Below are 27,641 nucleotides of genomic sequence, written 5' to 3' on the forward strand. Positions count from 1 at the left end.
GTGGGCCACATGAAAACTCCAAAGGTCCCAGCCACACCCCTCCCTCACAGCCGGCTCCTATCCAGCCTCTTCTTGGTAGGGTTGGGGTACTGGGGGTTCTCGATGACCCCCTCCCCAAACTTGAGCTCAAGGAAGGCGCGGTGGTTGTTCGGGCCGTAGGCGGTGACGCCGGCGAACGGCATTGGCACCAGCGGCTGCAGGAAATGCTCGGGGAACTCCACATCCTGTTTGTGCTCCATCCACGTGTCTTTGGTCATGATGCCATTCCGCGGGTAGAAGGGCCACAGGTCCACGTGGAGGTGGTTAGCCTCACTGTATTGCACCCTATAGAAGTCCCCCTCCACTGCCCGCTCCCACACATAGCCGTTAGCGTCCACCAGAGAACCAGAGTCCAGGTTCTTCAGGTAGTCACAGTTAGGCACGTCCTCCAGGTAGATGCCCAGGTCCACATCATAGTCCCAGGGGATGATGTCCTGGTGGCGGGCCGCCCCCAGCAGGGAGCCTCCTTCCAGCCAGTAGCGCACCCCGAAGCTCTCCAGGATGTTGATCACATACTTGGTGGTCTCGCGGAGGGCGCGCAGGCAGCAGGGAGGTGTCCAGCGCTCCAGGTACAGGTACTCAGGGGTGTCATCCCGGACCGTACCGAAGCAACGCTCAGTCTCCTTCCCACAACCATGCCACTGCTCCTTCCCATCAGCCAGTAGGAGACGCTTCAGCCCAAAGTTCCTCATCAGCTGGCTAGTGGCCTCCTTCAGATGGCTGTCTGCCTTCCACTGGTTGTGGGCTGAGCTAAAGAGAGGCCGGTGGCTGGGGGAGAAGCAGGGGCTCTCCAGAAGCTTGACCTTCCAGCCATGCAGGGACGTCTGGATGAAGAGCGAGGGCAGCAGGGGCCTCCCCAGTGGGACAGACAGGTTGAAGAGGTCCTCAGAGCGGATGAGGACCACTGCGTCCCCCTGAAGGGCTGTACACACGCTACCACTGCTCCCAGACGCCGCTGTGGAGTAGGTGGCCGTCCACTCTCTCAGACTGACCCGCAGGTGCAGGCACTGGACGGCCGAGCGTGCCAACACTGGGGAAGCCACCAGCCTCACGGGCCCCGCACCCTCCCCCTCCAGCTCCCGGATCAGCCTCTCCACAGCCCGGCCCTGCTCCAGCTCCACCCCGTCAGGCACAAGCAGCACAAACTCTGTCTGGACGTGGAACTCTGGCCGGTGGGCCTGCGGAGGCTGCTCGGGGCTGGGGGAGAGCACCAGGAGACGGGCCCCCTCGGGGAGAGACAGAGGGGGGTAGGGCGGGGTGTCAGACACAGCCAGGAAGGGCAGCTCAGGTCTCTGGTGCTGGAAGGAGCGTGCAACATCACCGACGTAGTTCTCAAAGTCCTCAAACTCCCGTAGGAGGATAGTCACACGAGGGCCGCGGCTGTTCCCCTCTCCCCCGACACCTCCAGCGCCAACCATCCCCGCGCCAACCCCTACCAGGCCCCCCATGCCGCCCTCCAGCCCGGAAGCAGGTAAGGCAGCCTTCCTGGAGCCGCTTCCTGGGTCCCGGCGTTTCTCCATCATCTGCTGCTGGGCTTGGGACACATAGTAGAGGATGAGCAGGTTCAGAGCGATGGCTCCAGTCAGAAGGCCCTGGCAGAAACTCACCCGCATGGCACCTCTTGCTGCGCTCGTCTGGCTCAGGGAAAGGAGAAGGTATAGGATGGAGCTATCTATTCAGAAAGCCTGTCCATAAATATCAGGACCCCATCAGTAAAGAGCTACTGCCTATGTGCATCAGAAGAGTAATGGCCAGCTGCTGGAATAGCTGAAATACACAGAAAACACAGGAATTTAAAATGAGTCCTAAAAAAAGAGTGGTTCTAAGCACTTCAGATGGCTGTGATAGGCTTTAGAGGCTGAAGTCTAGTTTATTACATTATATTCAAACGTCAAGGTACTTGGTGCAGTGTGCCTCCCATACATGGACTGGATTGCCCTAGTTCTCCTCAGCCAATACTTTGACCTAGATTGTAACCTTAACTATAAATTGCAGCCAAGTGAGCTACAGAGATGCTTCAAATTGATGTTCCATTTAAGTACAGGCCTATGCTCCCTTCTAGAATTGGTACCGTAGGCTATCAAGTATTGCTACAGCAATAATACCACATTTCCAGTAGCTAGAATTGTGTCTGCATAATGCAATGTACACCTATACTGCATGGCGCCTATGCAACCATGATCATTCTCAATCATTTCATATACATCATTTCATATAGACCACACCATAAATGACCCCTATAAACGCTTCATATGCACAACTCGTTTGTCTTCAAATGTGAATCACGTTCCCCCGTTATATAGCCTAACATTCTCCCAATCGTTCGAATGAAACAGCATACAAACCATAATGCACGTAACGTTACATCGAATTCGCTCGCTGTGTGGAAAGGTGGCTGAGCTAAGCGCAACATGAAGACACCGCCAGTGCAATAGCTCCTACTTACAGTGTAAAATATGAATGTTACACCGACAAATTAACTAAAGTAGTGTTAATATACTGAGAGTTTTAGATTAGTATCAACACCGCGGTGCGTAACGTTATACCCTTGCTTTGCTGTTTCGGAAACGATCACAGGGAGCTTGCGTGAGATCACAATATGGCAGGAAGCGACGGCCCTGGTTACTGTAATGGGACAGAAAAAAAAACGATTCCCGTCGACGCTGTAGTAGATTTGCACTTAGCTCATTTTTTGGCACCGTTTCTCCATGGGAGTTCTTGCGTTTCCTCTTTACGTGAGAGAGGAAGAAAGAAGGGTAGAGTGTTAAGTGCTGGGTTTGTGAGGGACGGGGCTGTTATTATCGTCGCTGCTTGTTTCCACCTCCCTGTCCTGGCGAAAGCTCAAGCGCTAAAATGGAGGCGGAAAGATCCGGCGGAGTAGCAGGGGGAACGAACCAGAACTCTGGAGGCAGCGGCGTGGGGCGCAACCCGAACGGGCCGAAATCAGTACTCGGGCAGGCGACAACAGCAGCGGCGGCAGCCGCCGGAGCGATGGCTGGATCGTCGCAGCCTCGAGAACCACAAGACGGCGACGCAGGCCTATCGCTTCCTGGGATCTTGCACTTTATCCAGTTCGAATGGGGACGCTTCCAGACCGAGAAATATCGTTGGGAAGCCGAGAGAGATGAACTCCGGGTAATTATAGTGTTATCATCTAGCTATAGCTATGTAGACTTTGTATTACTAGCTAGTTAAGATTTTAGAAAAAAAAGCTAGCCTAGCGTTGCCAACATCCCACAGAAGTCACGACCGCTCCTCAATACTTTCCCCAATCGGACAGAATTACGGTCCACATAATCACGAATCTATTTACCCTATGCTCCTGGATATCAGTTCCAAAGCTTGTTTTGCGATCAAAGCAAACCCAATATTTGGGGGTTCCAAAAAATGTCACCGTTCTTGACTAGTCTAAAACACTGTGTTGTGAATGTATTTAATGTATTGCATCAATCACAGGACTTTCAATGATCCGTGTGTTTCACATTGAGGCGCAGTCACTGTCAGAGCCACACGCTGATCCCAACGCAGCCAGACATGTATTCGACATTGTCTAATTATAGCGGATCACACAGGTGGCGGTGTCAATAGGCTTTGTAGAGTTGCTCCAACGGTAATTAACGCCAGATGGTTGGACTCCGCTGTTTTTCAACCCCTTCGTGGTTTCTGTTTTTCTCTGTGCGAGATTACGGTGGGTCACGTGACTCACTGTCAATTACAACAGGGATTCAGTAATGCGTTTGTAAATCCCGGAGCCGCGCGCGCGCACACACACACACACACACACACACACACACACACACACACACACACACACACACACACACACACACAAATACCGATGACGTAATGCGGTTCTTCCGCCGTTTACACACGTTCACATGTACACTCTTGCCTGCCTGGGGAGTGCAAAGCGTGTTTTTTTCCCCCTCATTGCTTTCCCCATTATGTGGCCTTTCTCCTGTCAGCACGTTTAACTATAAGGATGCTGAATGAACATGAGCTGATGAAATACGAGTTTGCTCGATATTTACAGTAGCCTAAAGGTCTGTGTTGAAAGGCTATAACCATTCCACTGCTGTCAGTGTATTCCACTCTCCCGCTCACTCTACCCTATAGGCTATAGCCTAGTTATAAACAGGAACTTTATGTAATATGGATGAACCATAACAAACTGGCCTGCTGATCTTATAGCAGTGTGGGGATTGAAGTCTGAAGTATGTCACCACCACCACTAGAGTCTTACTGGGAAGGATTACTGTGCGTGTACATGCGTGAACGTGAGTGTGTGTGTGGTCTGGTTTTCACAGGCTCAATTAGTGGCAGAACTCTGGCCAGGAGAGAGAGAGAGGAGTGGTTGGGTGCCCTGTTCAAACAGTAGCCCAGCAGTTTACACAAGAGGACACCAGTGGCTGCTAAAATAGGGAAAGCCCTGTGGCGAGCACACACACACACACACACACACACAGCCTCCATGCACATACACACAGAACACACAACACCATACAGAATAATAGCCTACAGTTTCCTCTGGGCTAGTGCTCTGTCTCAAACCAAAAGTTGTTGATTGATGACTGCCTGGTGTGTGGAAAACATTGGCCTTCCCTCCCATGTGACTGTGTGCGTGTGTGTCACTGACAGGGTGTGTATGGTGTGCCAGTGGTATCTTTTTTAGGGCTGAATCGTGTCGTTAAAACGGGAACACTTGTGGCACTCTGTCTCCTGTGACAGCAAGCCAGGCTGTGGCGGGGCCGGGCCGGGCCAAGCAGTTGGCTAGACCAGGTGTAACCTAACGTAGCAGTGGTTTCTTTCTGGTCCCTACGAGAGATATATTTTTAGGGGAAGTTTCTCTTCTGCACTGTTCAACCAATCCAGTTTAGTGTCGCCTTGTTAATGCCCAAAAGTGGAAGTCACGTCACAGGCTCTCTCTCAATTTCTCTGAAAACTGGATGCGTCCGTTTGTCATTGACCCCCGCGAAGGGTGGGCCAGGTGTGACGTCCCCAGAGCAGAACCCCAGGGCCATGTGACCACAGCCAGCAGGCCATGCCAGGGGACAGACAGACAGGTGGCACAGCTCTGGGCCCTGTTATTCATCACTGATCTCACATGACTGGGGATAGGCCAAAGCTATGTAGCGGCAGCCCTGGCTTAGTCCTATCCAGTCAGGTAAGATCCGTGATTCCTTCAAGAAAGAGAGGATGAGGGATACTGCTATAAAACCTGCAGGCCTCTCAGCTCTGTTAGGCTATATCTGTCCCTTACAACTGTACAGGGGGTCCAAATCAAACAAAGTCATTTCTCTACTGAATATCTGAATATACTCCTGCTGAGTCTGTAGAGAAAAGAGTCTATAAAGCTCTTGTCCTACTTCATTATGCTAGTACAGTTGGTGCTGATCAAGGACCTACAGGTCTCCTAGTAAATGTCAGATTAGATTTCAACGTTGCGATCACAGTTGCGCTACAGTTACTACTTTCCATAAATAGAAGGACAGAGTGCTTTGTAGCCATTGACACTCAAGATCAGTGGCACTCCGACTAGTGGTGACCCAGATGACATCACTTCCTGCTGGGGTATGTTAAGTGGGGCCCGTAGTGTCCTTCTCTCAGCTCTCATGAAAAGCCCAGTGCTCTCATGCATGACACACGTATGTACAGTACTGTGCTTTGCTCGCCACACCCTCACACTTCTGGGCTCTTATCGTACGTTTCTCACACTTCATTTGGCCTCTCTTTCTCACACGCAAAGACACACATGCACACAAGCTGACTTTTTGCACAACTTAAGCGCTCTCGCACACTCACCTACGCACGCATACACTTACACGCGCACACACGCGTGCAAAAGCATGCACGCTACACACACACACACACACACACACACACACACACACACACACACTCTCTCTCTCTCCAGTTCCCTGTCCCAGAAAAGTCCTCTGCTCTACTTGTTGGCTGATGGGTCTCGGAGGGATGGAGGATGGCATAGAGGTAAAGGACAGGGAGAGCTGCCCTTGACCCTGTTCAGAGGCGCCGGCGGGGGGGGGGGCGGCTGACTGATGAAATGCGTCAGTCAGAACTCCTCAGCAGGCCAACTTCTGAGATGGCCATATAGAGAGTGCTGTAGTGTTTTTACTTAGAAAGGTAGTTATGTAGCCTATCTTTGTGCTAAGACTGTTGTTGGTTTTTGTGCCAATGTTCAATATGCATGTCTTATAACAAAGTTCATACCCTTTTATTACAGGTCACAGCTGTTTCTTTTGGTTCAGGTTTCAACTTAATTTGTCCCAGAGGGCAATTGGTTTTGGCACCAAGGAGTATGTGAGACGTACATACAATGCTAGTGCATGAGTCATGGGTTGGCAGCCGTCAATATCAATATAAGGTTGCTAATGATCAGCCAGTAGCAGCAGCAATAGTGTAAAGTAAGGCCTGCGTAGAAGGTAAGTAAAGTGTGCTGTGCACATTCTCCAAAACATCACGTCAACACCATTCAAATATGCAGGTAAAAAAAATGCTGACTACATTAGCATCATCAGCCCATGTAATGACAACCAGGACAATAAAACTAGTTAGGACAGACTAACCTCGTCCCTGTATTCGAAAGGCCAAATGGCCGTAGGGGTAAAAGGTAAATGAGTGCTTGTACCTGTTAGTCTTAACAGTGGGGAATCCACACCGGGAGCCAGAGGGTAGGACATAGACTCCTGTTGTCGGGGGTAGGGCACAGTCAGACAGGATGGATTCTACCTTCCTCACCACTTGTCTGCTGTACAGGTCAGACAGACTGCTCCGCTGCCGCGATCTTACTGGCCACTTTTACTATCCTAGCTAGTGCTTTTTTGTTGTTGTTGCTTTGATACCAAGGTTACCATGCCAACAGATCAAAGAAAATGGTAGGACCGACTCAATGTAGGCTTTTATAAAAGAGAGTCTTCAAGGTCCTGTCAACCTGGAACTTTGCCCGTTTCCTGACACAAACAAGGTGTTGCTGGTACTTCTTACACATCACGTCAGTGTCGCACTCAAAGCTCAATTGATCATCAATCATGATCCCAAGATACTTATAATTGGCTATGGTGTCTACCACCTGGCCCTTAAGGATCGTGTTCTGAGAGGTAGGGGGTTGACACCTGAAGTCGATACACATATCTTTTTGTTTTTGTCACATTCAGTTGAAAGGAACCGCTGTGGCACCAATGAACAAACTCCTTAACAGGCCCGGGGCTAGTTTCATCGGCATGAAGCAGACCGACTATTTCTGAGTCGTCCGCAAACTCTAGGATGTGTTGGTTCTTGTACTGGCTACGACAGTCATCAGTGTGCAGGATATAGAGGGGCGAGGATACAACCCTGGGGTGAGCCTGTTGATAATGACCGCTTCCCTGCCAGGCACCCATGCACCTTCACCCTCTGGGTTCTGCTAGTAAGAAAGTCAAGGATCCAGTTCACTACATTAGAGTCTCCACTAAAATGATTATTGAGTTTGTTCGTAGACCTTGCGAGATACACTACGTGGCCAAAAGTATGTGGACACCTGCTCGTCGAACATCTCATTCCAAAATCATGTCTATTAATAAGGAGTTGGTCCCCCCCTTTGCTGCTATAGCAGCCTCCACTCTTCTGGGAAGGCTTTCCACCAGATGCTGGAACATTGCTGCTCTAAGAGCGTTAGTGAGGTCAGGCGCTGATGTTGTGCAACGATTACGCCTGGCTCACAGTCGGCGTTCCAATTCATCCCAAAGGTGTTTTGATGGGGTTGAGGTCAGGGCTCTGTGCAGGTCAGTCAAGTTCTTCCACACCACCAATCTCGACAAACCATTTCTGTGTGGACCTCACAGCCAGATTGTGAAGCACGATTCATCAGTCCAGAGATCGTGTTTCCACTGCTCCAGAGTCCAATGGCTGCGAACTTTACACCACTCCAGCCGACACTTAGCGTTGTGCATGGTGAATTTAAGTTTGTGTGCGGCTGCTCGGCCATGGAAACCCATTTCACGAAGCTCCTGAGGAACAGTTCTTGTGCTGACGTTGCTTCCAGAGGCAGTTTGGAACTCGGTAGTGAGTGTTGCAACCGAGGACAGACGATTTTTACACGCTATGTGCTTCAGCACTCGGCAGTCCTGTTCTGTGAGCTTGTGGCCTACCACTTCGCGGCTGAGTCCTTATTGCTCCTATACATTTCCACTTCCATCAAACACTTCCAGTTGACTGAAGCAGCTCTAGCAGGGAACAAATTTGAAGAATTGACTTGTCGGAATGGTGGCATCCTATGACGGTGCCACTTTGAAAGTCACTGAGCTCTTCAGTAAGGCCATTCTACTGCCAATGTTTGTCTATGGAGATTGCATGGCGGTGTGCTCGTTTTTTTTTTACACCTGTCAGCAACAGGTGTGGCTGAAATAGCCGAATCCACTCATTTGAAGGGGGGGTCCAAATACTTGTGTGTGTGTGTATATAGTGTATATGCTTGAGCTTTTGATGTGTGTTTGATCACAGATCACTGATCTGTGATTCACTCATCAGAGTGAACTAAATCGCCTACAGTAGACTCCTTCTCTCACCTCTACTTGCCACACTTCCAGACTCAGGATCTACTCCAGTACTTTTGAAATGCATCATCCCTCCTCCCTGATCTGTGTACGATTGGATGGCCCGGGTGAAGTTCAATTCCCACCTTATTTCTGTCTGCAGTCCAGCTCTTCCAGGAAGGAAGGAAGGAAGGAGGGAAGGAAGGAAAGGTGTGTGTCTGAAGTGACGGGGCCCTGGATTGGACAAGGTTCCTGTTGTTCAGACAGGGAGTGGACGTGATGTTCATGGATCGTCACGGTACGCTGACATGGACAGATGATGTGCTCCTCCTGTGCGTACACTGTACCACAGCACAACAGGCGCGCGCACACACACACACAGGGCAAGTAAAGCCATGTCAGATTGCAGGGCGCCAGTGGAGACAGAAGTGGGAATATATAGTTCCAGGAATGTCAGGGACAGTGAGAGAGATGACTGATGCTTATCTGGGATAAAAGGGACATTCCAAAGAAGTGTGTGTGTGTGTGTGTGTGTGTAAAGAAGACGTGTGCGTGTACAAAGCGTTAGAAAAATGAGTTAGAATGACAGGTCGCAACTCGTCCCTCTGTCGGGGGAAGGAACAGAACCATGTGAGAACCCCGCCCACATAACGGCGAGGTAGATACATTCCACAATGCCCCCTGTCTCCCAGTGCCCTGCTCCCTCTGGCTGCACCCAACACAGTGCATCCTACTGGTAGCTACCTTCACTACCCGGTTTGGCCGTTCCCCTGCTACCCCAGACGGACACAGCCCTGAGCAGAGTGCCCTACTGGTTTATTTTAGTACCTGGAGTCTGTAGGCATGACTGTAGCTGCTGCTAAACCAGGAAGAACGGTTCTATCTGAAACGCACAGGAGATGCTGTGTTCTCAAAATAGCCAGTGTAACAGTTGTCCCAGTAGTCAAAGTGACGCGTCATCAGCAGAGGTACAGTGGATTTCAAAAGTCTACACACCCCTGTCAAAATGCCAGGTTTTTGTGATGTAAAATAATGAGACAAAGATAAATCATGTCAGAACTTTTTCCACCTTTAATGTGACCTATAACGTGAACAATTCAAATGAAAAACAAACTGAAATCTTTGAGGGGGAAAAATAAAAAATAAAAAACTCACAATAACCTGGTTGCATAAGTGTGCACACCCTTAAACTAATACTTTGTTGAAGCACCTTTTGATTTTATTACAGCACTCAGTCTTTTTGGGTAGGAGTCTATTAGCATGGCACATCTTGATGTGGCAATATTTGCCCACTCTTCTTTGCAGAAGCGCTCCAAATCTGTCAGATTGCGAGGACATCTCCTGTGCACAGCCCTCTTTAGATCACCCCAGAGATGTTCAATTGGATTCAGGTCTGGGCTCTGGCTGGGCCATTCCAAAACGTTAATCTTCTTCTGGTGAAGCCATGCTTTCGTGGATTTGGATGTGTGCTTTGGGTCGTTGTCGTGCTGAAAGGTGAACTTCCTCTTCATCTTTCTAACGGACGCCTGAAGGTTTTGTGCCAAAATTGCCTGGTATTTGGAACTGTTCATAATTCCCTCCACCCTGACTAAGGCCCAGGTTCCAGCTGAAGAAAAACAGCCCCAAAGCATGATGCTGCCACCACCATGCTTCACTGTGGGTATGGTGTTCTTTGGGTGATGTGCAGTGTTGTTTTTGCGCCAAACATACCTTTTGGAATTATGGCCAAAAAGTTCAACCTTGGTTTCATCAGACCGTAACACATTTTCCCACGTGCTTTTGGGGGACTTGATGTTTGTTTTTGCAAACTTCAGCCGGGCTTGGATGTTTTTCATTGTAAGAAAAGGCTTCCGTCTTGCCACCCTACCCCATTGCCCATTCATATGAAGAATACGGGAGATTGTTGTCACATGTAGCACACAGCCAGTACTTGCCAGAAATTCCTGCAGTTCCTTTAATGTTGCTGTAGGCCTCTTGGAAGCCTCCCTGACCAGTTTTCTTCTCGTCTTTTCATACATTTTGGAGGGACGTCCAGTTCTTGGTAATGTCTCTGTGGTGCCATATTTTCTCCACTTGATGATGACTGTCTTCACTGTGTTCCATGGTTTATGTAATGCTTTGGAAATTCTTTTGTACCCTTCTCCTGACTGAGATCTTTCAACAATGAGATCCCTCTGATGCTTTGGAAGCTCTCTGCGGACCATGGCTTTTGCTCTGAGATGCAACTAAGAAAATGTCAGGAAAATCCTACTAGAACAGCTGAACTTTATTTGAGATTAATCAGAGTCACTTTAAATGATGGCAGGTGTGTAATGACTTCTATTTAACATGAGTTTGAATGTGATTGGTTAATTCTGAACACAGCCACATCCCCAGTTATGAGGGTGTGCACACTTATGCAACCAGGTTATTGTAAGGTTTTCATTTTTCCCCCTCAAAGATTTCAGTTTGTTTTTCAATTGAATTGTTCACATTATAGGTCACATTAACAGTAGAAAAAGTTCTGACATGATTTATCTTTGTCTCCATTCTTTTACATCACAAAAACCTGGCATTTTAACAGGGGTGTGTAGACTTTTTATATCCACTGTAGTTTTTGCAGTAGCACCGTAACATTATTTTTGTTTGCGTGAGTACGGTTTGTGTGTCCCAGTTGTAAGGTCTCGCTGCCGTCGCGTCGACCTCGTGTAGACGGCATTGTAGACGTGTAGGCGACGTTTTTAGACTGCTCTACTTTTCTGGGGCTCTGTGTGTTAGCGAGTGTGTGTGTGTCAGGAAGAGCAATTGGACCACGCACGCAACACACACACACTCGCACTCCTCTCCTCATGATGGTTTCCCCCTCCAGATGTCTGGGTAGGGTTTGCTGGTCAGGAGAAGTTCTAAATACAGAACGCGGCGCCGTCCACAACCCACTACTTAGCCTGGCTTTCGGTGGCGGAACCAAACCAACAGTATTTCTGCACCGTACGTTGTATTTGTTTGAGTGGTCCAAACAAACTTCACCTCACAATGACTGGGAAGTGGCATGCTCAGTTCAGTTGTGGTGATTGGTTTTCAGAGGATTTTAACAGATAATGTGTGTGTGTGTGTGCGCAGGCTCAGGTGACGTTCCTGCAGGGTGAGAGGAAGGGGCAGGAGAACATGAAGCAGGACCTGGTCAGGCGGATTAAGATGTTGGAGTACGCCCTGAAACAAGAGAGGTCAGTCGCACACAGACACACACAGACACAGACACACACACACACACACACACACACACACACACACACACACACACAGTGTAAGACTTGGGTAACACTGCCATCTTGTGGTTCTTCCTCTCTCTGCAGGTCCAAACACCAGAAGCTGAAGACAGGCAGTGACCAGAGCCCAGGGGAGAAGAAACCAGAGGCAGAACAAGGTATGCAGGCTCTATGTAGACCTTACGTAGACTCTACGTATGCTCTTGGCCAGGGGTGTCAAACTCATTTTGCCCCGGGGGCCGCTTTCGGTCTTCAACAACATTTTTTTGTTATATTTCCTCGCCATCCAAATTTTCAAAAATTAGTCCTCTAGCCATAATTTGATGCTCCCTGACTTTCTAGCTTTCATTTCTGTGATTGTTAGCGAGTTGGACACAGTCAAGAAACTGTACGAATATAGGTCCATTATCAATTCTACTCATTTTGATTTTAGTCATTAGAAAGTATATTGACACACAAAAACATTATAATATCATTTTTTTACTCAAACCGCCAATGGGCCGGATTGAACCCTCTCGGATGGTCTAAGGATTGGTTCACTATGTAGCCTAGATCTAATGCATTCTAAAGCAGAACTGGTAACTTCCCTATGCTTCTGTTTCCACGTCGGTCCCATTTAACTGTGTGTGTGTGTGTGTGTGTGTGTGTGGTGTGGTGTGTGTGTGTGTGTGTGTGTGTGTGTGTGTGTGTGTATGCGCAGAGCTGTAAGTGTTGCTCTGGTGCGTGCTTCTGTTATATCGGAGCTTCCTCCTCTAATTGACTCTTCCTCTACCCCGCAGTGCCTAATGGGCCAGCAGAGTCTGAATCTGAGCCAGCCAATCAGATGTCCTGGAAGGAGGGCCGTCAGCTGCTGCGCAAGTAAGGCTTCCTCCCCATACATAGCGAGAGCAAGGCTTCCTCCTCATACATAGCGAGAGCAAGGATTCCTCCCCATAGCGAGAGCAAGGCTTCCTCCCCATAGCGAGAGCAAGGCTTCCTCCCCATAGCGAGAGCAGCACTGTCCTCAATACGGGGTGGCAGGTAGTCGAGTGGTTAGAGTGTTGGGCCAGTAGCCAAAATGTTGCAAGATCGAATACCCGAGCTGACAAGGTAAAAATCTGTCGTTCTGCTCCTGAACAAGGCAGTTAACCCACTGTTCCTAGACCGTCATTGTAAATAGGAATTTGTTCTTAACTGACTTGCCTAGTTAAATAAAGGTAAAATAAATAACCAAAAAACGACTTTAAACAAACAGTTGAGTCTGAATGAAGAGGCTAATCGTGTGTCCATGGTTTGTGTGTGTGTGTGTAGGTACCTGGAGGAGGTGGGCTACTCGGACACCATCCTGGACATGCGTTCGAAGCGTGTGCGCTCCCTGCTGGGTCGTACCAGCCCCGAAGCTAATGGCGCCCCGGCCAGCAGCGAGCAGCAGCCCGCCCCGGACCCCGAGCCCCTGGCAGGGGGGGAGTCACTCCTCATCAGACAGATAGAGGAGCAGATCAAGAGGTGAGACCCCCAACACACACACCCCTGTCCTCGGTGTAGGGTGCTGTGGACAGTGATGAAGGGAAGCGGTAGTCACTAGGAAGTTGATCAGTACTATGTCTGTGGTGGTGTAATGCATATTTCTTTGTCTAATTTCTGGAACTGTCAGTATTGTTGTTGGAGTTGTGTGTTGCAGCTGATGTGTGTGTGTGTGTCGGTAGGAACGCGGCGGGGAAGGATGGTTCTAAAGAGCGTCTGGGCGGTTCCGTGCTGGATAAGATCCCCTTCCTACACGGCTGCCAGGATGATGATGATGAGGATGACAGTGATGAGGAAGATGACTTCCAGGGCATGGCCACGGACCGTATAGACGGGCAGCGCAACAAGAACAAGAAGCCTCGCGTTAAGGTTCCGATCACGTCAACACGGCAAAGTGTGTGTGTGAAATTATACCCCTGTGTGTGTGTGAGAGAGTATTGAAGGTCTTCTCTCTCTCTGTGTGTGTAGATGGGGACTGAGCCCATGACCACAGATCTGGACCCTGATGATGAGGATGAAGACGACTCGGAGGATGCCCTGAGCGAGTTTGACTTCCTGGGATCAGGGGAGGAGGGGGAGGGGGCGGGAGAGGCCCGGATCTCAGGGGACGGCCGGGAGTTAGGTACGCCATCGTCATAGCAACCACCTCAACCACACCTGTCTGTCTAGCTTTCTGTCTGTCTTCTCTTTCTGTCTGTTTGTCTATCCCTCTCTCCCTTCATCCCTATCCGTCTCTCTCTAGGGAGTTATATGTTCTGTACTCTCACCTCTACTGCCAATAAACCATTGTCTATGGTGAACCATTGTCTCTGTGTCTCTATCACATTTGTTGTTTGGATGTGTGACTTTGTCATCCACGTGTCTCTCTCTCTCGATCTGGAGCAATGTGTTCTGTTGGCATAACGCATGCTATTTGGTGTCTGTCTACTTTCTCTTTATCAGCCTCGTGGCCTGTCCCTCGGTCCGTTTCTCTTCGTCTGTTTGTGGGTTTCTCTCTTTCTATTTCTCTGTTCGTTCATCGTCTCCTTCTGTATGCATGGCCATGTGTTCTTTTGTCCTTTACCTCTCTCTCTCTCTCTCTCTCTCTCTCTCTCTCTCTCTCTCTCTCTCTCTCTCTCTCTCTCTCTGCATGACTGTGTGTGTTGTGTCTCTCTCCTCTGGCCTGGTTCAGAGAACCGCAGGAACAAGCTACAGGGCATGATGTCGGACTTCCCCCCCAAACCCTCCCCACCCCCCTCTGTGTCGGGACAGTCTCGCTCCGGGGAAGGTAAGACAACACCCGCCCCCAAAACTCTCTCCCTGTCTGGCTGTGCCAAATGTTCTACAATGTCCTGTATTATGTCATGTTTTGTGTGGACGCCAGGAAGAGTAGCTGCTTCTTTCACAACAGCTAATGGGGATCCTAAAAAAAAAACAATTGCAAGTACCAAAGTAGCTCAATTGCTTCTCTAAAGGGATGCTTCTCTAAAGGGATGCTTCTCTAAAGGGGTAATTGTTTTAGTGTTGGAAAAGGGCAAGGGGTGTGTTTTTGATAAGATGGTGGTTGATGTGGTAGGGAGTTTAGTGTTGGAAAAGGGGAAGGGGTGTGTTTTTGATAAGATGGTGGTTGATGTGGTAGTGAGTTTAGTGTTGGAAAAGGGGAAGGGGTGTGTTTTTGATAAGATGGTGGTTGATGTGGTAGGGAGTTTAGTGTTGGAAAAGGGGAAGGGGTGTGTTTTTGATAAGATGGTAGTTGATGTGGTAGGGAGTTTAGTGTTGGAAAAGGGGAAGGGGTGTGTTTTTGATAAGATGGTGGTTGATGTGGTAGTGAGTTTAGTGTTGGAAAAGGGGAAGGGGTGTGTTTTTGATAAGATGGTGGTTGATGTGGTAGTGAGTTTAGTGTTGGAAAAGGGGAAGGGGTGTGTTTTTGATAAGATGGTGGTTGATGTGGTAGTGAGTTTAGTGTTGGAAAAGGGGAAGGGGTGTGTTTTTGATAAGATGGTGGTTGATGTGGTAGGGAGTTTAGTGTTGGGGAAGGGGTGTGTTTTTGATAAGATGGTAGTTGATGTGGTAGTGAGTTTAGTGTTGGAAAAGGGGAAGGGGTGTGTTTTTGATAAGATGGTGGTTGATGTGGTAGGGAGTTTAGTGTTGGAAAAGGGGAAGGGGTGTGTTTTTGATAAGATGGTGGTTGATGTGGTAGGGAGTTTAGTGTTGGAAAAGGGGAAGGGGTGTGTTTTTGATAAGATGGTGGTTGATGTGGTAGTGAGTTTAGTGTTGGAAAAGGGGAAGGGGTGTGTTTTTGATAAGATGGTGGTTGATGTGGTAGTGAGTTTAGTGTTGGAAAAGGGGAAGGGGTGTGTTTTTGATAAGATGGTGGTTGATGTGGTAGGGAGTTTAGTGTTGGAAAAGGGGAAGGGGTGTGTTTTTGATAAGATGGTAGTTGATGTGGTAGTGAGTTTAGTGTTGGAAAAGGGGAAGGGGTGTGTTTTTGATAAGATGGTGGTTGATGTGGTAGGGAGTTTAGTGTTGGAAAAGGGGAAGGGGTGTGTTTTTGATAAGATGGTGGTTGATGTGGTAGTGAGTTTAGTGTTGGAAAAGGGGAAGGGGTGTGTTTTTGATAAGATGGTGGTTGATGTGGTAGTGAGTTTAGTGTTGGAAAAGGGGAAGGGGTGTGTTTTTGATAAGATGGTGGTTGATGTGGTAGGGAGTTTAGTGTTGGAAAAGGGGAAGGGGTGTGTTTTTGATAAGATGGTGGTTGATGTGGTAGGGAGTTTAGTGTTGGAAAAGGGGAAGGGGTGTGTTTTTGATAAGATGGTGGTTGATGTGGTAGGGAGTTTAGTGTTGGAAAAGGGGAAGGGGTGTGTTTTTGATAAGATGGTGGTTGATGTGGTAGTGAGTTTAGTGTTGGAAAAGGGGAAGGGGTGTGTTTTTGATAAGATGGTGGTTGATGTGGTAGGGAGTTTAGTGTTGGAAAAGGGGAAGGGGTGTGTTTTTGATAAGATGGTGGTTGATGTGGTAGTGAGTTTAGTGTTGGAAAAGGGGAAGGGGTGTGTTTTTGATTAGATGGTTGTTGATGTGGTAGGGAGTTTAGTGTTGGAAAAGGGGAAGGGGTGTGTTTTTGATAAGATGGTGGTTGATGTGGTAGGGAGTTTAGTGTTGGAAAAGGGGAAGGGGTGTGTTTTTGATAAGATGGTGGTTGATGTGGTAGTGAGTTTAGTGTTGGAAAAGGGGAAGGGGTGTGTTTTTGATAAGATGGTGGTTGATGTGGTAGTGAGTTTAGTGTTGGAAAAGGGGAAGGGGTGTGTTTTTGATAAGATGGTGGTTGATGTGGTAGGGAGTTTAGTGTTGGAAAAGGGGAAGGGGTGTGTTTTTGATAAGATGGTAGTTGATGTGGTAGTGAGTTTAGTGTTGGAAAAGGGGAAGGGGTGTGTTTTTGATAAGATGGTGGTTGATGTGGTAGGGAGTTTAGTGTTGGAAAAGGGGAAGGGGTGTGTTTTTGATAAGATGGTGGTTGATGTGGTAGTGAGTTTAGTGTTGGAAAAGGGGAAGGGGTGTGTTTTTGATAAGATGGTGGTTGATGTTATAGGGAGTTTAGTGTTGGAAAAGGGGTGTGTTTTTGATAAGATGGTGGTTGATGTGGTAGGGAGTTTAGTGTTGGAAAAGGGGAAGGGGTGTGTTTTTGATAAGATGGTGGTTGATGTGGTAGGGAGTTTAGTGTTGGAAAAGGGGAAGGGGTGTGTTTTTGATAAGATGGTGATTGATGTGGTAGGGAGTTTAGTGTTGGAAAAGGGGAAGGGGTGTGTTTTTGATAAGATGGTGGTTGATGTGGTAGTGAGTTTAGTGTTGGAAAAGGGGAAGGGGTGTGTTTTTGATAAGATGGTGGTTGATGTGGTAGTGAGTTTAGTGTTGGAAAAGGGGAAGGGGTGTGTTTTTGATAAGATGGTGGTTGATGTGGTAGGGAGTTTAGTGTTGGAAAAGGGGAAGGGGTGTGTTTTTGATAAGATGGTGGTTGATGTGGTAGGGAGTTTAGTGTTGGAAAAGGGGAAGGGGTGTGTTTTTGATAAGATGGTGGTTGATGTGGTAGGGAGTTTAGTGTTGGAAAAGGGGAAGGGGTGTGTTTTTGATAAGATGGTGGTTGATGTGGTAGGGAGTTTAGTGTTGGAAAAGGGGAAGGGGTGTGTTTTTGATAAGATGGTGGTTGATGTGGTAGGGAGTTTAGTGTTGGAAAAGGGGAAGGGGTGTGTTTTTGATAAGATGGTGGTTGATGTGGTAGGGAGTTTAGTGTTGGAAAAGGGGAAGGGGTGTGTTTTTGATAAGATGGTGGTTGATGTGGTAGTGAGTTTAGTGTTGGAAAAGGGGAAGGGGTGTGTTTTTGATAAGATGGTGGTTGATGTGGTAGGGAGTTTAGTGTTGGAAAAGGGGAAGGGGTGTGTTTTTGATAAGATGGTGGTTGATGTGGTAGTGAGTTTAGTGTTGGAAAAGGGGAAGGGGTGTGTTTTTGATAAGATGGTGGTTGATGTGGTAGGGAGTTTAGTGTTGGAAAAGGGGAAGGGGTGTGTTTTTGATAAGATGGTGGTTGATGTGGTAGTGAGTTTAGTGTTGGAAAAGGGGAAGGGGTGTGTTTTTGATAAGATGGTGGTTGATGTGGTAGGGAGTTTAGTGTTGGAAAAGGGGAAGGGGTGTGTTTTTGATAAGATGGTGGTTGATGTGGTAGTGAGTTTAGTGTTGGAAAAGGGGAAGGGGTGTGTTTTTGATAAGATGGTGGTTGATGTGGTAGGGAGTTTAGTGTTGGAAAAGGGGAAGGGGTGTGTTTTTGATAAGATGGTGGTTGATGTGGTAGTGAGTTTAGTGTTGGAAAAGGGGAAGGGGTGTGTTTTTGATAAGATGGTGGTTGATGTGGTAGGGAGTTTAGTGTTGGAAAAGGGGAAGGGGTGTGTTTTTGATAAGATGGTGGTTGATGTGGTAGGGAGTTTAGTATTGAGAGCTGTTCTTCCTCCACTCCTTAAGGTGGCGCTCTGGGTTTTTCTTCTGACGTCTTCATCCTGGACGCCGTCGGGGGCGGAGACATGAACCTGGGAGAGCTGGCTGACCTCACCGTCGCCAACGACAACGACCTCACCGTGGATGTGAGTACTTGAATGCGTGCTCACACACACACACACACACACACACACATGACAGTGTTTCTCCTATGATTTTTTTTCAGCAGCAGTGGCAAAGATAACGTGGGGGGGGGCTGAGAGAAGAAATTGCAGTTTTAAAGCTAATTTCCTGCAAATCTACACATTTCGCCATGGCTTAGGCCGTGTTCCTATGCTATCTGAGTGACTCAAACATAATAACAAAATCAATGGGGGTCCTTTATATTCTCCCTCAATGTCTAGTTTTTATGTTGGTGGTTGTTCATTTTCAAAGATGATTTTATAAATATTTAGCTCAATGATCTTTTTTACGTACTTTATCTGAGTTTAGTCATACAAAAAGTTAGCTGCTGCTAAATGACTACACCCCACCAACACTCTGCCACCTGTGTGCGTGCAGCTGCAGGATAACCGGGAGGAGTTCAAGAAGACGTGGAACCCTCGCTTCACGCTGCGTAGCCATTTTGATGCCATCAGAGCGTTGACGTTCCACCCCAGCCAAGCCGTTCTACTCACAGCCTCCGAGGACGGAACCCTGAAGCTGTGGAACCTCAACAAGGCCATACACTCCAAGAAGTAAAAACCTAAGGAATAGCAGGACCATAACACGCCAATATCAGGGCCTGTATCATAAAGTCGGGAATGCTGATTTAGGATCAGATCCCTCCTTGTCCATGTTATCTTCTTCATTGTGATTTTTAAAAGGCATAACTGATCCCAGATCAGCACTCACTCCTACTCTAAGGAGTGGGAAAGAAACTGAATGCGGTCTGGTAGTTTGCTGTAACACCGTGCTGTAATGTGTAAATGGATTTTGGTCTTTGCCTCCACAGAAATGCAGCTCTGGACGTTGAACCCATCTACACCTTCAGAGCCCACAGGTGAGATCAGACCACACGCACATACACACACATGCATGCAAACACACATTTGTTGCAGCTGTCATGTGTTTTGGTGTGTTTCTGGGTTAATAGCTCATCTTTGTGTAATCGTGTGTGTGTGTGTACAGTGGTGCAGTTCTGTCTCTGGCAATGGGAGAGGACGGAGACTCGTGCTACAGCGGGGGTCTGGACGGAACCGTGCGCTGCTGGAAGATCCCAGACCTCAACGTGGATCCCTACGACAACTACGGTCAGTCCCTGACCCCTGTCTGACCGCTCTGTCACCAGGACAAGCCAGGTTTATCCCCAGCTAACGTATTCAGCTCTGATTCAGTGGATTACACACGATCAAGTATCATCACCATGAAAACATATTGACTGACATTAGGGCTGTGACGGTCAAGGAATTTTGGATGGCGGTTATTGGTCAGCCAAATGACCACGGTCAGACGCACATTTTGGGGGCATTGTCTAGGACAGGGGTTTTCACTTTTCTTGGGTTGTGGTCGGGTGATTGTGGAGGCCAGGTCATCTGATGCAGCACTCCATCACTCTCCTTCTTGGTCAAACAGCCCTTACACAGCCTGGAGGTGTGTTGGGTCATTGTCCTGTTGAAAAACAAATTATATTCCCACTAAGCACAAACCAGATGGGATGGCTTATCGCTGCAGAATGCTGTGGTAGCCATGCTGGTTAAGTGTACCTTGAATTCTAAATAAATCACAGTGTAACCAGTTAACCAAAATAAAAGTTATTATTTTTCACGTAAGTTTGAAAACACCTAGTCTCGTTTGCTACAACACCTTGCTTGTTTCATCAAGCAGCAACAAAGTTTCATCACGTTGTAGAATCCATTTGTGTGTGTCTCTTTTGTTGTGTAGACCCGGGCATAGAGAGCAGTGTGTTGTCGGGTCATGAGGACTCCGTGTGGGGTCTGACGTATTCTGCCCACCACCATCGGCTGGCCTCCTGCTCTGCAGACGGGACCGTTCGCATCTGGGAACCCCAGAACTCTGCCCCCTGTCTCTCCGTCTTCAATAAGGAGAAAGGTGTGTGTGTGTGTGTGTGTGTGTGTGTGTGTGTGTGTGTGTGTGTGTGTGTGAGATATCTTAACTCTCTCCTCCCCCCCCCAGAGCACGGAACACCCACTTCGGTGGCCTTTGTGAACTCTGACCCTGACCAGGCGGTGGTGTCATTCGACGGCGGCGAGACGCTGCTCTATGACCTCAACACAGAGCAGAGCATCATGGTCCTGGAGACCGGCACTAAGGACGGTGAGTCCTAGGGCCTGTTCTAATACAGTCAGAATGCTACCTTCGTCCTGGCTGGTCTAGTGGTAGTGCATGTGTACGGTGTTGGCTAGGGGTGTACAGCGAATGTTTCTTGGCGTTGTCTGTTGTGACAGGATGTTATGTTTGGGGCCTCTCAAGTTTCCACTCTGATGCTGCGTTTGTAACCATGTGGGAGGTGGGAATTTAACAGCTGTGAGGTTGTAAATGCCAGTTGGATGCATTCGTGTGATTTGAACTCGTTTAAAAAACGCAGATTGGCAAATGGCCAACAAGCTGTGTCAACCATAAACTAAAATGACAGCTATTATGCTTTTTAAACAAATTATAGAGTAAAGAAAAAACACAACAATAGACTGCTTTTTATAAACCTTGTTTTGTTGTTGCGTTTAACTGCCGAAAATGCTGTTATCGAGGGCATTTCCTTAGTAGATGTCAGAGGTCACCATGTGGGAAGAACAGGATTATAGACGAGTTTCCCACTAGTAATTACCAGTTGGTGTGCCATTTCAAGTGGACTTTTCCCAGTCGTATGTGGTAAATTCCCTCTCCCCGCATGGTTACGAACGCACCATGACACTGCTTCCTTCAGTGCCAGATACGCACTTGTGACTCTCATGAAAGGTCTGTAGCACAGTTCATCTCCCGCTCTGGGGTAATGTAATGGGCTGCCGCTTTTAAGCACGTTCAACACAGGGTGCATTGGCTAATTGATTGAAAACATTGGCTTATGTAGAGCGGGTACTAGCTGTTTGCTAAAATGGGTGCAAGAGGGAAGTTTGTAACGTGGCTCGATGCTGAAACACCCTATTCTCAACCTCTGAATGGGCGCATATCCGCGGCTATAAACCAAAGACTGTAAAAAACAATATGGACATAGCCTAGCTATTGCTCTTGTCATTTCTTTGGCCCAGTCAGAATCAGCTGCTTAAATGCAGAGGGGAGACGACGTTGTGGTGTTGATTCTTTGCGTTTCCGTCTTGCTCCGGCATGCGAGGTTGACGTCGGCGTAAATGTGGCAACATATTTCAGGTGTTGGCAGCTCGATAGGCTATTGTCGTTGCACGTGGCGACATACTGTTAACGTTTTATCCACAACTCCTCTGTCCATCGCTGTCGTAATCTACTATGAAACCAACATTTTCCCAAAATGTGAGATTTTAACAAATGATGGAGTATCCTCAGAAAATGACAATTTGTGATTAGAATTTTGATTACAACGTACACATATGCTCTAGGTGTTGTAACAGAATGGCCTACGTCGGGGGTTTTTCAGCTCAGATTTACTCAAGAGGCATCGGCCTACAATGCAGCATCGGCATAGCCTATAGGACTAGTGTTTTTACATTTTTATATATATTCAGTGCGAATACGTGTACCCTTACACCCCTAGTCGGCATAGGTTCAAATCAGGCATACTGCCCTAGGATGCAACCTCTCTCTTGTCTTTCCCCACTGTCATCCTCTCTCTGTTCAATAAAATCTGAAAATACCTTATATGTATTGAAAAAAATGTATCATTCTGTGCCTCCCTTCCTTGAGAGAAGCCAGGAGGATCTCCCTCAATACTGGTCTGTGTGTGTCGCCCCCTGCAGGCAGTAAGCTGATTAACTGTGTGGTCAGCCACCCCTCGGAGCCCATCTCCATCACCGCACACGAGAATCGCACTATCCGTTATCTCGACAACAAGACAGGTCAGCCTCTGTCCACTGCTAAATCCTACCTTTATGTAACAACGGCAGAATTAGGCCTCATGCTTGATCTGTTTTGTCTGGGTCGAACTAGCCCATAGTCACGTTCCTATCTTTTACCAGTTTAAATGTAATGCCCATCTGCGTTTGTTACCAGGTAAAGTGATCCACTCCATGGTGGCACACCTGGATGCTGTCACCTGTCTGACCACGGACCCCAAAGGCACTTACCTCATCTCTGGCAGTGAGTACCCTGATTGTATTGGAACTGGGGACCAAAAGGTCTGCAATTTATTAGATTTTTGCCCTCTAGCACTACACACCTGGGGGTGCATCCTGGTCTCCAGGACCAGGATTAAGGAACACTATTTCTAACCGCATTTCATTGACGATTCCGCTGTACTCGTAACTGTGCTCTCCGCTTCCCCCTGCAGGCCATGACTGTTCGGTGCGTCTGTGGATGCTGGACAACAGGACGTGTGTGCAGGAGATCACGGCCCACAGGAAGAAGCACGACGAGGCCATTCACGACGTGGCCTTCCACCCCTCACAGCCCTTCATCGCCTCGGCCGGCGCCGACGCGCTCGCCAAGATCTTCGTCTGAGAGGAGGCACAGACAGGGACCATCATCCTCCTTGGTGAGACACTAGTGTACAGGGAGAGAGAGAGAGTGTGTGTGCTTTATCTTACAATCTGTTAGTTTACTTTCTTTACAGTTTCTACTTATATGAAATTGTCCCTTTTCATTACAGCCCAACAAACACAACTTGGCCAGAGGAGAGTGATGACTACAATGGACAAACCTCACCTGCCTACACACGCAATTCCACATTCACAGTTACATACACACACACACAGACATCCAGTGACATACACACACGAAACTGTGTCCTGCACCCCACTGGCTGGGTCATTGCCAACAGGACACTATTACCCACAGTTCTCTAGCTGTCCCATGATGCCTCAGTAACTTGTTGCAATACTAACCATACTGCTTTTCTAACGACTAATCTGGCTGCTCGGTTTATTAGGTCAGTTTACTACACTATAATACTCTATTCATTTCTACCTTTACAGTCCACTCATGGTTATAATAAGGCAGTGTGTGTGTTGACATTGATCACTAGGCATGCCGATGCATCACCTACTACAATTAGTGACGCGCGCACGCACACACACACACACACACAGGTTAACATTCAGTTTGAAACTGTGTTTTTTTTAAACGTTTTTTTTATTTATTTTTTTATATAAAAAGCTTAGCTCACCAGTTGCTAACACACATAAGTACCTGACTACAGTAGAGTCCAGTCCCCATCAAGTGACGGCATTAGCCATTGTCTACTGCAATACAGAGTGGGGCCACAATGCATTTCATTCCAAAGACTTCTGAGGGTTTTAGTTTGTGTGTGTTTTGGAGCCTTCTCCTAACCAGTGTTGGACAAAACAGCTTTAATTTCAGCCTCATCGCCGAGACACTAAGTCTGAGTGTTTGTGTGTCCGGTATTGTACGGTCATCCATTTCAGTAGAATCAAGTTTGATAGGAAAGGGGTGTGTGTGTGTGTGTGTGTTGCACTTGTTTAATCTTTGGTGCTAAGATCTCGTCAGTCCGAGTCTGAATCAGGGACCTGTTTGCATTCGAGGGTGTGTGTGTGTGTGTGTGTGTGTGTGTGTGTGTGTGTGTGTGTGTGTGTGTGTGTGTGTGTGTGTGTGTGTGTGTCACTGGGATATTTGTCATCAACAGTAGCATGATATGGCTTGTATCATGCGTCACTCTCCAGCCATGCCATCTGTTTGTGTTGAGATACTGTATGGGTCATTTTTATCTCATAAGAAGACTAACACGCTATGCTAAGCAGACACTTTTCTACTGGTTTCCTTTTATATATATGTGTGTGTGTGTGTGTGAAGTTGGCCTTTGTCATTTCATCAGGATAGCTGGTTTGTGAAAGAGTTTGTGGAGATGATGCCACAGTGGAGACCTCTGACTGAAACGGTTGACGTTGAGAGAAAGTGACACTACTCCCAATATGGCATCCTGTATTCTCTCTCCCTTAAGTCGGCATCAAGTCAGACTGGTCCTTTGTGCCGGTCTATTTATTTAGGCTTGCGCTTGGAAACAATCATATTATCCATTGAAATAGCTGTTGTTGATTAGGTTTCTGGTTTTGGTGCGAGTCCTCATAGTGGGAAACTGGCCTCTCTCCAGTGTCAATGGAGTCAGCAGGGGAAATTGCCCCCAGGATATGGGAACAAAAGGCACATAAAGACCCCTCCTTCCTCTCCCTTTCCCCTATGGAGAGGAAACAAGAACAAACACTACCTAACCCTTAGCCCCCCCTTACATTGGCCTCCGACAAAGACTGAACTAGACAGGGTTGGTGTCTGTTCACCAAGCAGTCACTTTGGCCTTGGATTATTGTGTAGCTATTTTTCCTGGAAGGGAAAACAAGCTTGGACAAAGAGCGAAGCCACTCTGAACCGTGGGCGACTGCTAAAGACTGACATATAGGTCGGAGATCAGGGGTGATGTCGTTAGGTAGCCGGTTTATTTTTGAACTTTCCGGGGTGGAGGCAGAGGGAGCCCTACGGGCAGATCTCTGGCTGTGGAAACATGGTTCAACATGGTTCCACAAGCCAGGGCAGAGCAGGGCATGGCAGTAAAGAATTAATGGTCCAGTAGCACCATGTCAATCAGTAACTGGCCCTGAGCTGCCCACAACATACTAATCAACCCCTAGCACACGCCAGAGGAACGGGGTAGAAGTCGTCCCAAACCACTGATTCCAGATCAGATATTTCTTCATCTCCTTAATGGTTAAAGCCAGAATTGTGGCTATGGTAATCTGATCCTAGATCTGTGGTTTAAGGTAAATTTTAACCAACTACAGTACGTGCAACAGGGTCACTACAGGGGTCAGAGAATCAGAGAAATGACTGAGAGGTCAACGTTTTCCTCTCCACTGCAAGATCTTATGGGAAAACACTCTGTGGTCTGGTCAGACAGGTGTCTGCGGGCTTGATTTAGTACATGTCAGCTTCATGTGTTTGCTAAAACATGATGGTTTCAGATGTATTGGATTTGATGAGGCAGAGAATGCCTAAAGTGCTACTGTGGCACATTGTGTGCTGTAATGCTTTGTTGTTGAGAGGATATAGTACACAGTTGTCAATCACCCACACTAACTGTTGGTTATATGCTGCACTACATCAGCTGCACTAGACCCCAAAACTAGACCAAGGGGTTATCTGTAGCTCAGCTGTGTCTTAGTGTGGCTGTGGAGACCAGGGCCCAGTTTCCCAAAAGCATCTTAAAGAGCGACTGACCCTATAAAAAGCTACTTCTCGTTTTTAAAAATGGCCTACATGAGTCAGAAACACGTATTCTACTGTCAAAATTGACTACAAAGAGTAATTTTGGTCATAAAAGTCAGTCTCGTCCAAAACCGTTGTTACTAAAGTTGCATTTGAAAGCGCTCATTATTTTCCCGACTGCCTCAGAACAGCTGAGTGCATCGTTAGATGCTTTTTTTTTTTACCCTTCCTCGTCACTTTATACACTAAACAGAAGATCTCAGCTAAACATAGAATCGAGATGTTTATCTGTCTCTGTGAACGCAGATAACTTAAGAACGTAGTTGACTGCTACAAATACAAAGTTGCCAATGTCCTTGTGATTGTTGCAAACAGTAAGGTTCCAAAATAAAAACTGAGTTGTCGGTGGGGAGCAGACGGACAAACAAAAAGATAAATACAGACAGTAGGCTTATATAGGCTACATACAGTGCCTTCGGAAAGTATTCAGACCCCTTGGCTTTTTCCATATTTTGTTAGGTTACAGCTTTATTCTAAAATTGATTAAATCGTTTTTTCCCCCTCATCAATCTACACACAATATCCCATAATGACTAAGCAAAAACAGGTTAAAAAAAAATAAAAAAATAAACGGAAATATCACATGTACATAAGTATTCAGACCCTTTACTCAGTACTTGGTTGAAGCACCTTTTGCAGTGGTTACAGCCTCGAGTCTTCTTGACTATGACGCTACAAGCTTGGTATTTGGGGAGTTTCGGGCTCTGGCCGGGCCATTCAAGGACATCCAGAGACTTGTCCCGAAGCCACTCCTGCGTCGTCTTGGCAGTGTGCTTAGGGCCGTTGTCCTGTCTGAGGTCTTGAGCGCTCTGGAGCAGGTTTTCATCAAGGATCTCTCTGTACTTTGCGCCATTCATCTTCGATTTGATTCTGACTAGTTTCCCTGCCACTGAAAAACTTCCCCACAGCTGCCACCACCATGCTTCACCGTAGGGATGGTACTAGGTTTCCTCCAGACGTGACGCTTGGAATTCAGGCCAAAGAGTTTAATCTTGGTTTCATCAGACCAGACAATCTTGTTTCTCATGGTCTGAGAGACTTTAGGTGCCTTTTGGCAAACCCCGAGCACGCTGCCATGTACCTTTTTACTAAGGAGTGGCTTCTGTCTGGCCACTCTACCATAAAGGCCTGATTGGTGGAGTGCTGCAGAGATGGTTGTCCTTCTGGAAGGTTCTCCCATCTCCACAGAGGAACTCTGGAGCTCTGTTAGAGTGACCATTGGGTTCTTGGTCATCTCCCTGACCAATGCCCTTCTCCCCCGATTGCTCAGTTTGGCCAGGCGGCCAGCTCTAGGAAGAGTCTTGGTGGTTCCAAACTTCTTCCATTTAAGAATGGAGACCACGGTGTTGTTGGGGACCTTCAATGCTGCAGTCTTTTTTTACAATTTTTTTTACCCTCATCACAATTCTGTCTCGGAACTCTACAGACAAATCCTTCGACCTCATGGCTTGGTTTTTGCTCTTACATGCACTGTCCACTGTGGGACCTTTTATATGGAGAGGTGTATGCCTTTCCAAATCATGTCCAATCAATTGAATTTACCACAGGTGGACTCCAATCAAGTCATCTCAATGATGATCAATCGAAACAGGATGCATCTGAGCTCAATTTCGAGTCTCATCGCAAATGGTCTGAATACTTAGGTAAATAAGGTATTTCAGTTTTTTATTTTTAATACATTTGCTAAAATTTCTAAAAACCTGTTTTTGCTTTGTCATTATGGAGTATTGTGTGCAGATTCTTGAGGATTCTTCTTTATTTAATCCATAACACTTGAAAAAGTCAAGGGGTCTGAATACTTTCTGAAGGCACTGTATATAGGCCTGTTTATTTAAATCAGGTTCAAATCAATTTCATGTTCAATCAATTGAGTTCTAGTTTGCTGGCTAGCCTACTGTGCAGTTTTTACCTCAATACATATCACGATATGTAATGTGTGCAATGATATGCGAAATCTCTGATTTGTGCA

At 47.3% G+C, this 27,641-nt stretch overlaps 3 protein-coding genes across 4 annotated transcripts; 2 read left to right on the forward strand and 1 right to left on the reverse strand.

The window, feature by feature from the left end:
* On the reverse strand, positions 1 to 2,670 carry LOC106612391 (fukutin-related protein). Of its 2 annotated transcripts, none has more exons than XM_014213480.1 (2): positions 2,586 to 2,670; positions 1 to 1,806 (listed from the first exon to the last, which is right to left on the reverse strand). In XM_014213480.1, exon 2 carries the CDS (start codon positions 1,650 to 1,652, stop codon positions 45 to 47), a length of 1,608 nt encoding a protein of 535 aa, XP_014068955.1. In that variant the 5' UTR covers positions 1,653 to 1,806; positions 2,586 to 2,670; the 3' UTR covers positions 1 to 44. The 2 variants fall into 2 exon arrangements, with proteins under 2 accessions (XP_014068955.1, XP_014068954.1); XM_014213479.2 differs by having other exon boundaries at positions 2,385 to 2,650.
* Positions 2,659 to 26,961, forward strand: LOC106612402 (striatin, calmodulin binding protein 4). The gene is made up of 18 exons (XM_014213497.2): positions 2,659 to 3,174; positions 11,667 to 11,770; positions 11,900 to 11,970; positions 12,592 to 12,670; positions 13,103 to 13,297; positions 13,498 to 13,684; positions 13,784 to 13,937; positions 14,487 to 14,582; positions 18,302 to 18,420; positions 18,836 to 19,011; positions 19,269 to 19,316; positions 19,445 to 19,566; positions 20,198 to 20,365; positions 20,450 to 20,590; positions 22,201 to 22,299; positions 22,454 to 22,540; positions 22,731 to 22,934; positions 23,049 to 26,961. Exons 1-17 carry the CDS (start codon positions 2,893 to 2,895, stop codon positions 22,898 to 22,900), a joined length of 2,298 nt encoding a protein of 765 aa, XP_014068972.2. The 5' UTR covers positions 2,659 to 2,892; the 3' UTR covers positions 22,901 to 22,934; positions 23,049 to 26,961.
* On the forward strand, positions 14,649 to 18,288 carry LOC123744720 (uncharacterized). The gene is made up of 2 exons (XM_045724379.1): positions 14,649 to 14,992; positions 15,365 to 18,288. The coding sequence occupies exons 1-2, from the start codon at positions 14,852 to 14,854 to the stop codon at positions 16,355 to 16,357; spliced, it is 1,134 nt and encodes a 377-aa protein (XP_045580335.1). The 5' UTR covers positions 14,649 to 14,851; the 3' UTR covers positions 16,358 to 18,288.
* Positions 26,962 to 27,641: the final 680 nt, after the last annotated feature.

The sequence above is a fragment of the Salmo salar genome, chromosome ssa09 (genome assembly GCF_905237065.1).
Source record: "Salmo salar chromosome ssa09, Ssal_v3.1, whole genome shotgun sequence".
NCBI lineage: Eukaryota > Metazoa > Chordata > Actinopteri > Salmoniformes > Salmonidae > Salmo > Salmo salar.

Excerpts from the sequence above, each read along its gene's own strand:
- LOC106612391 (XM_014213480.1), bottom strand. The coding sequence starts at position 1,652 with ATGCGGGTGAGTTTCTGCCAGGGCCTTCTGACTGGAGCCATCGCTCTG.
- LOC106612402 (XM_014213497.2), top strand. The coding sequence starts at position 2,893 with ATGGAGGCGGAAAGATCCGGCGGAGTAGCAGGGGGAACGAACCAGAAC. Across the intron at positions 14,583-18,301 it reads ACAGTCTCGCTCCGGGGAAG|GTGGCGCTCTGGGTTTTTCT; the intron begins GTAAGACAACAC and ends CCACTCCTTAAG. Across the intron at positions 19,317-19,444 it reads TACACCTTCAGAGCCCACAG|TGGTGCAGTTCTGTCTCTGG; the intron begins GTGAGATCAGAC and ends GTGTGTGTACAG.
- LOC123744720 (XM_045724379.1), top strand. The coding sequence starts at position 14,852 with ATGGTGGTTGATGTGGTAGGGAGTTTAGTGTTGGAAAAGGGGAAGGGG. Across the intron at positions 14,993-15,364 it reads ATAAGATGGTGGTTGATGTG|GTAGTGAGTTTAGTGTTGGA; the intron begins GTAGGGAGTTTA and ends GTAGTTGATGTG.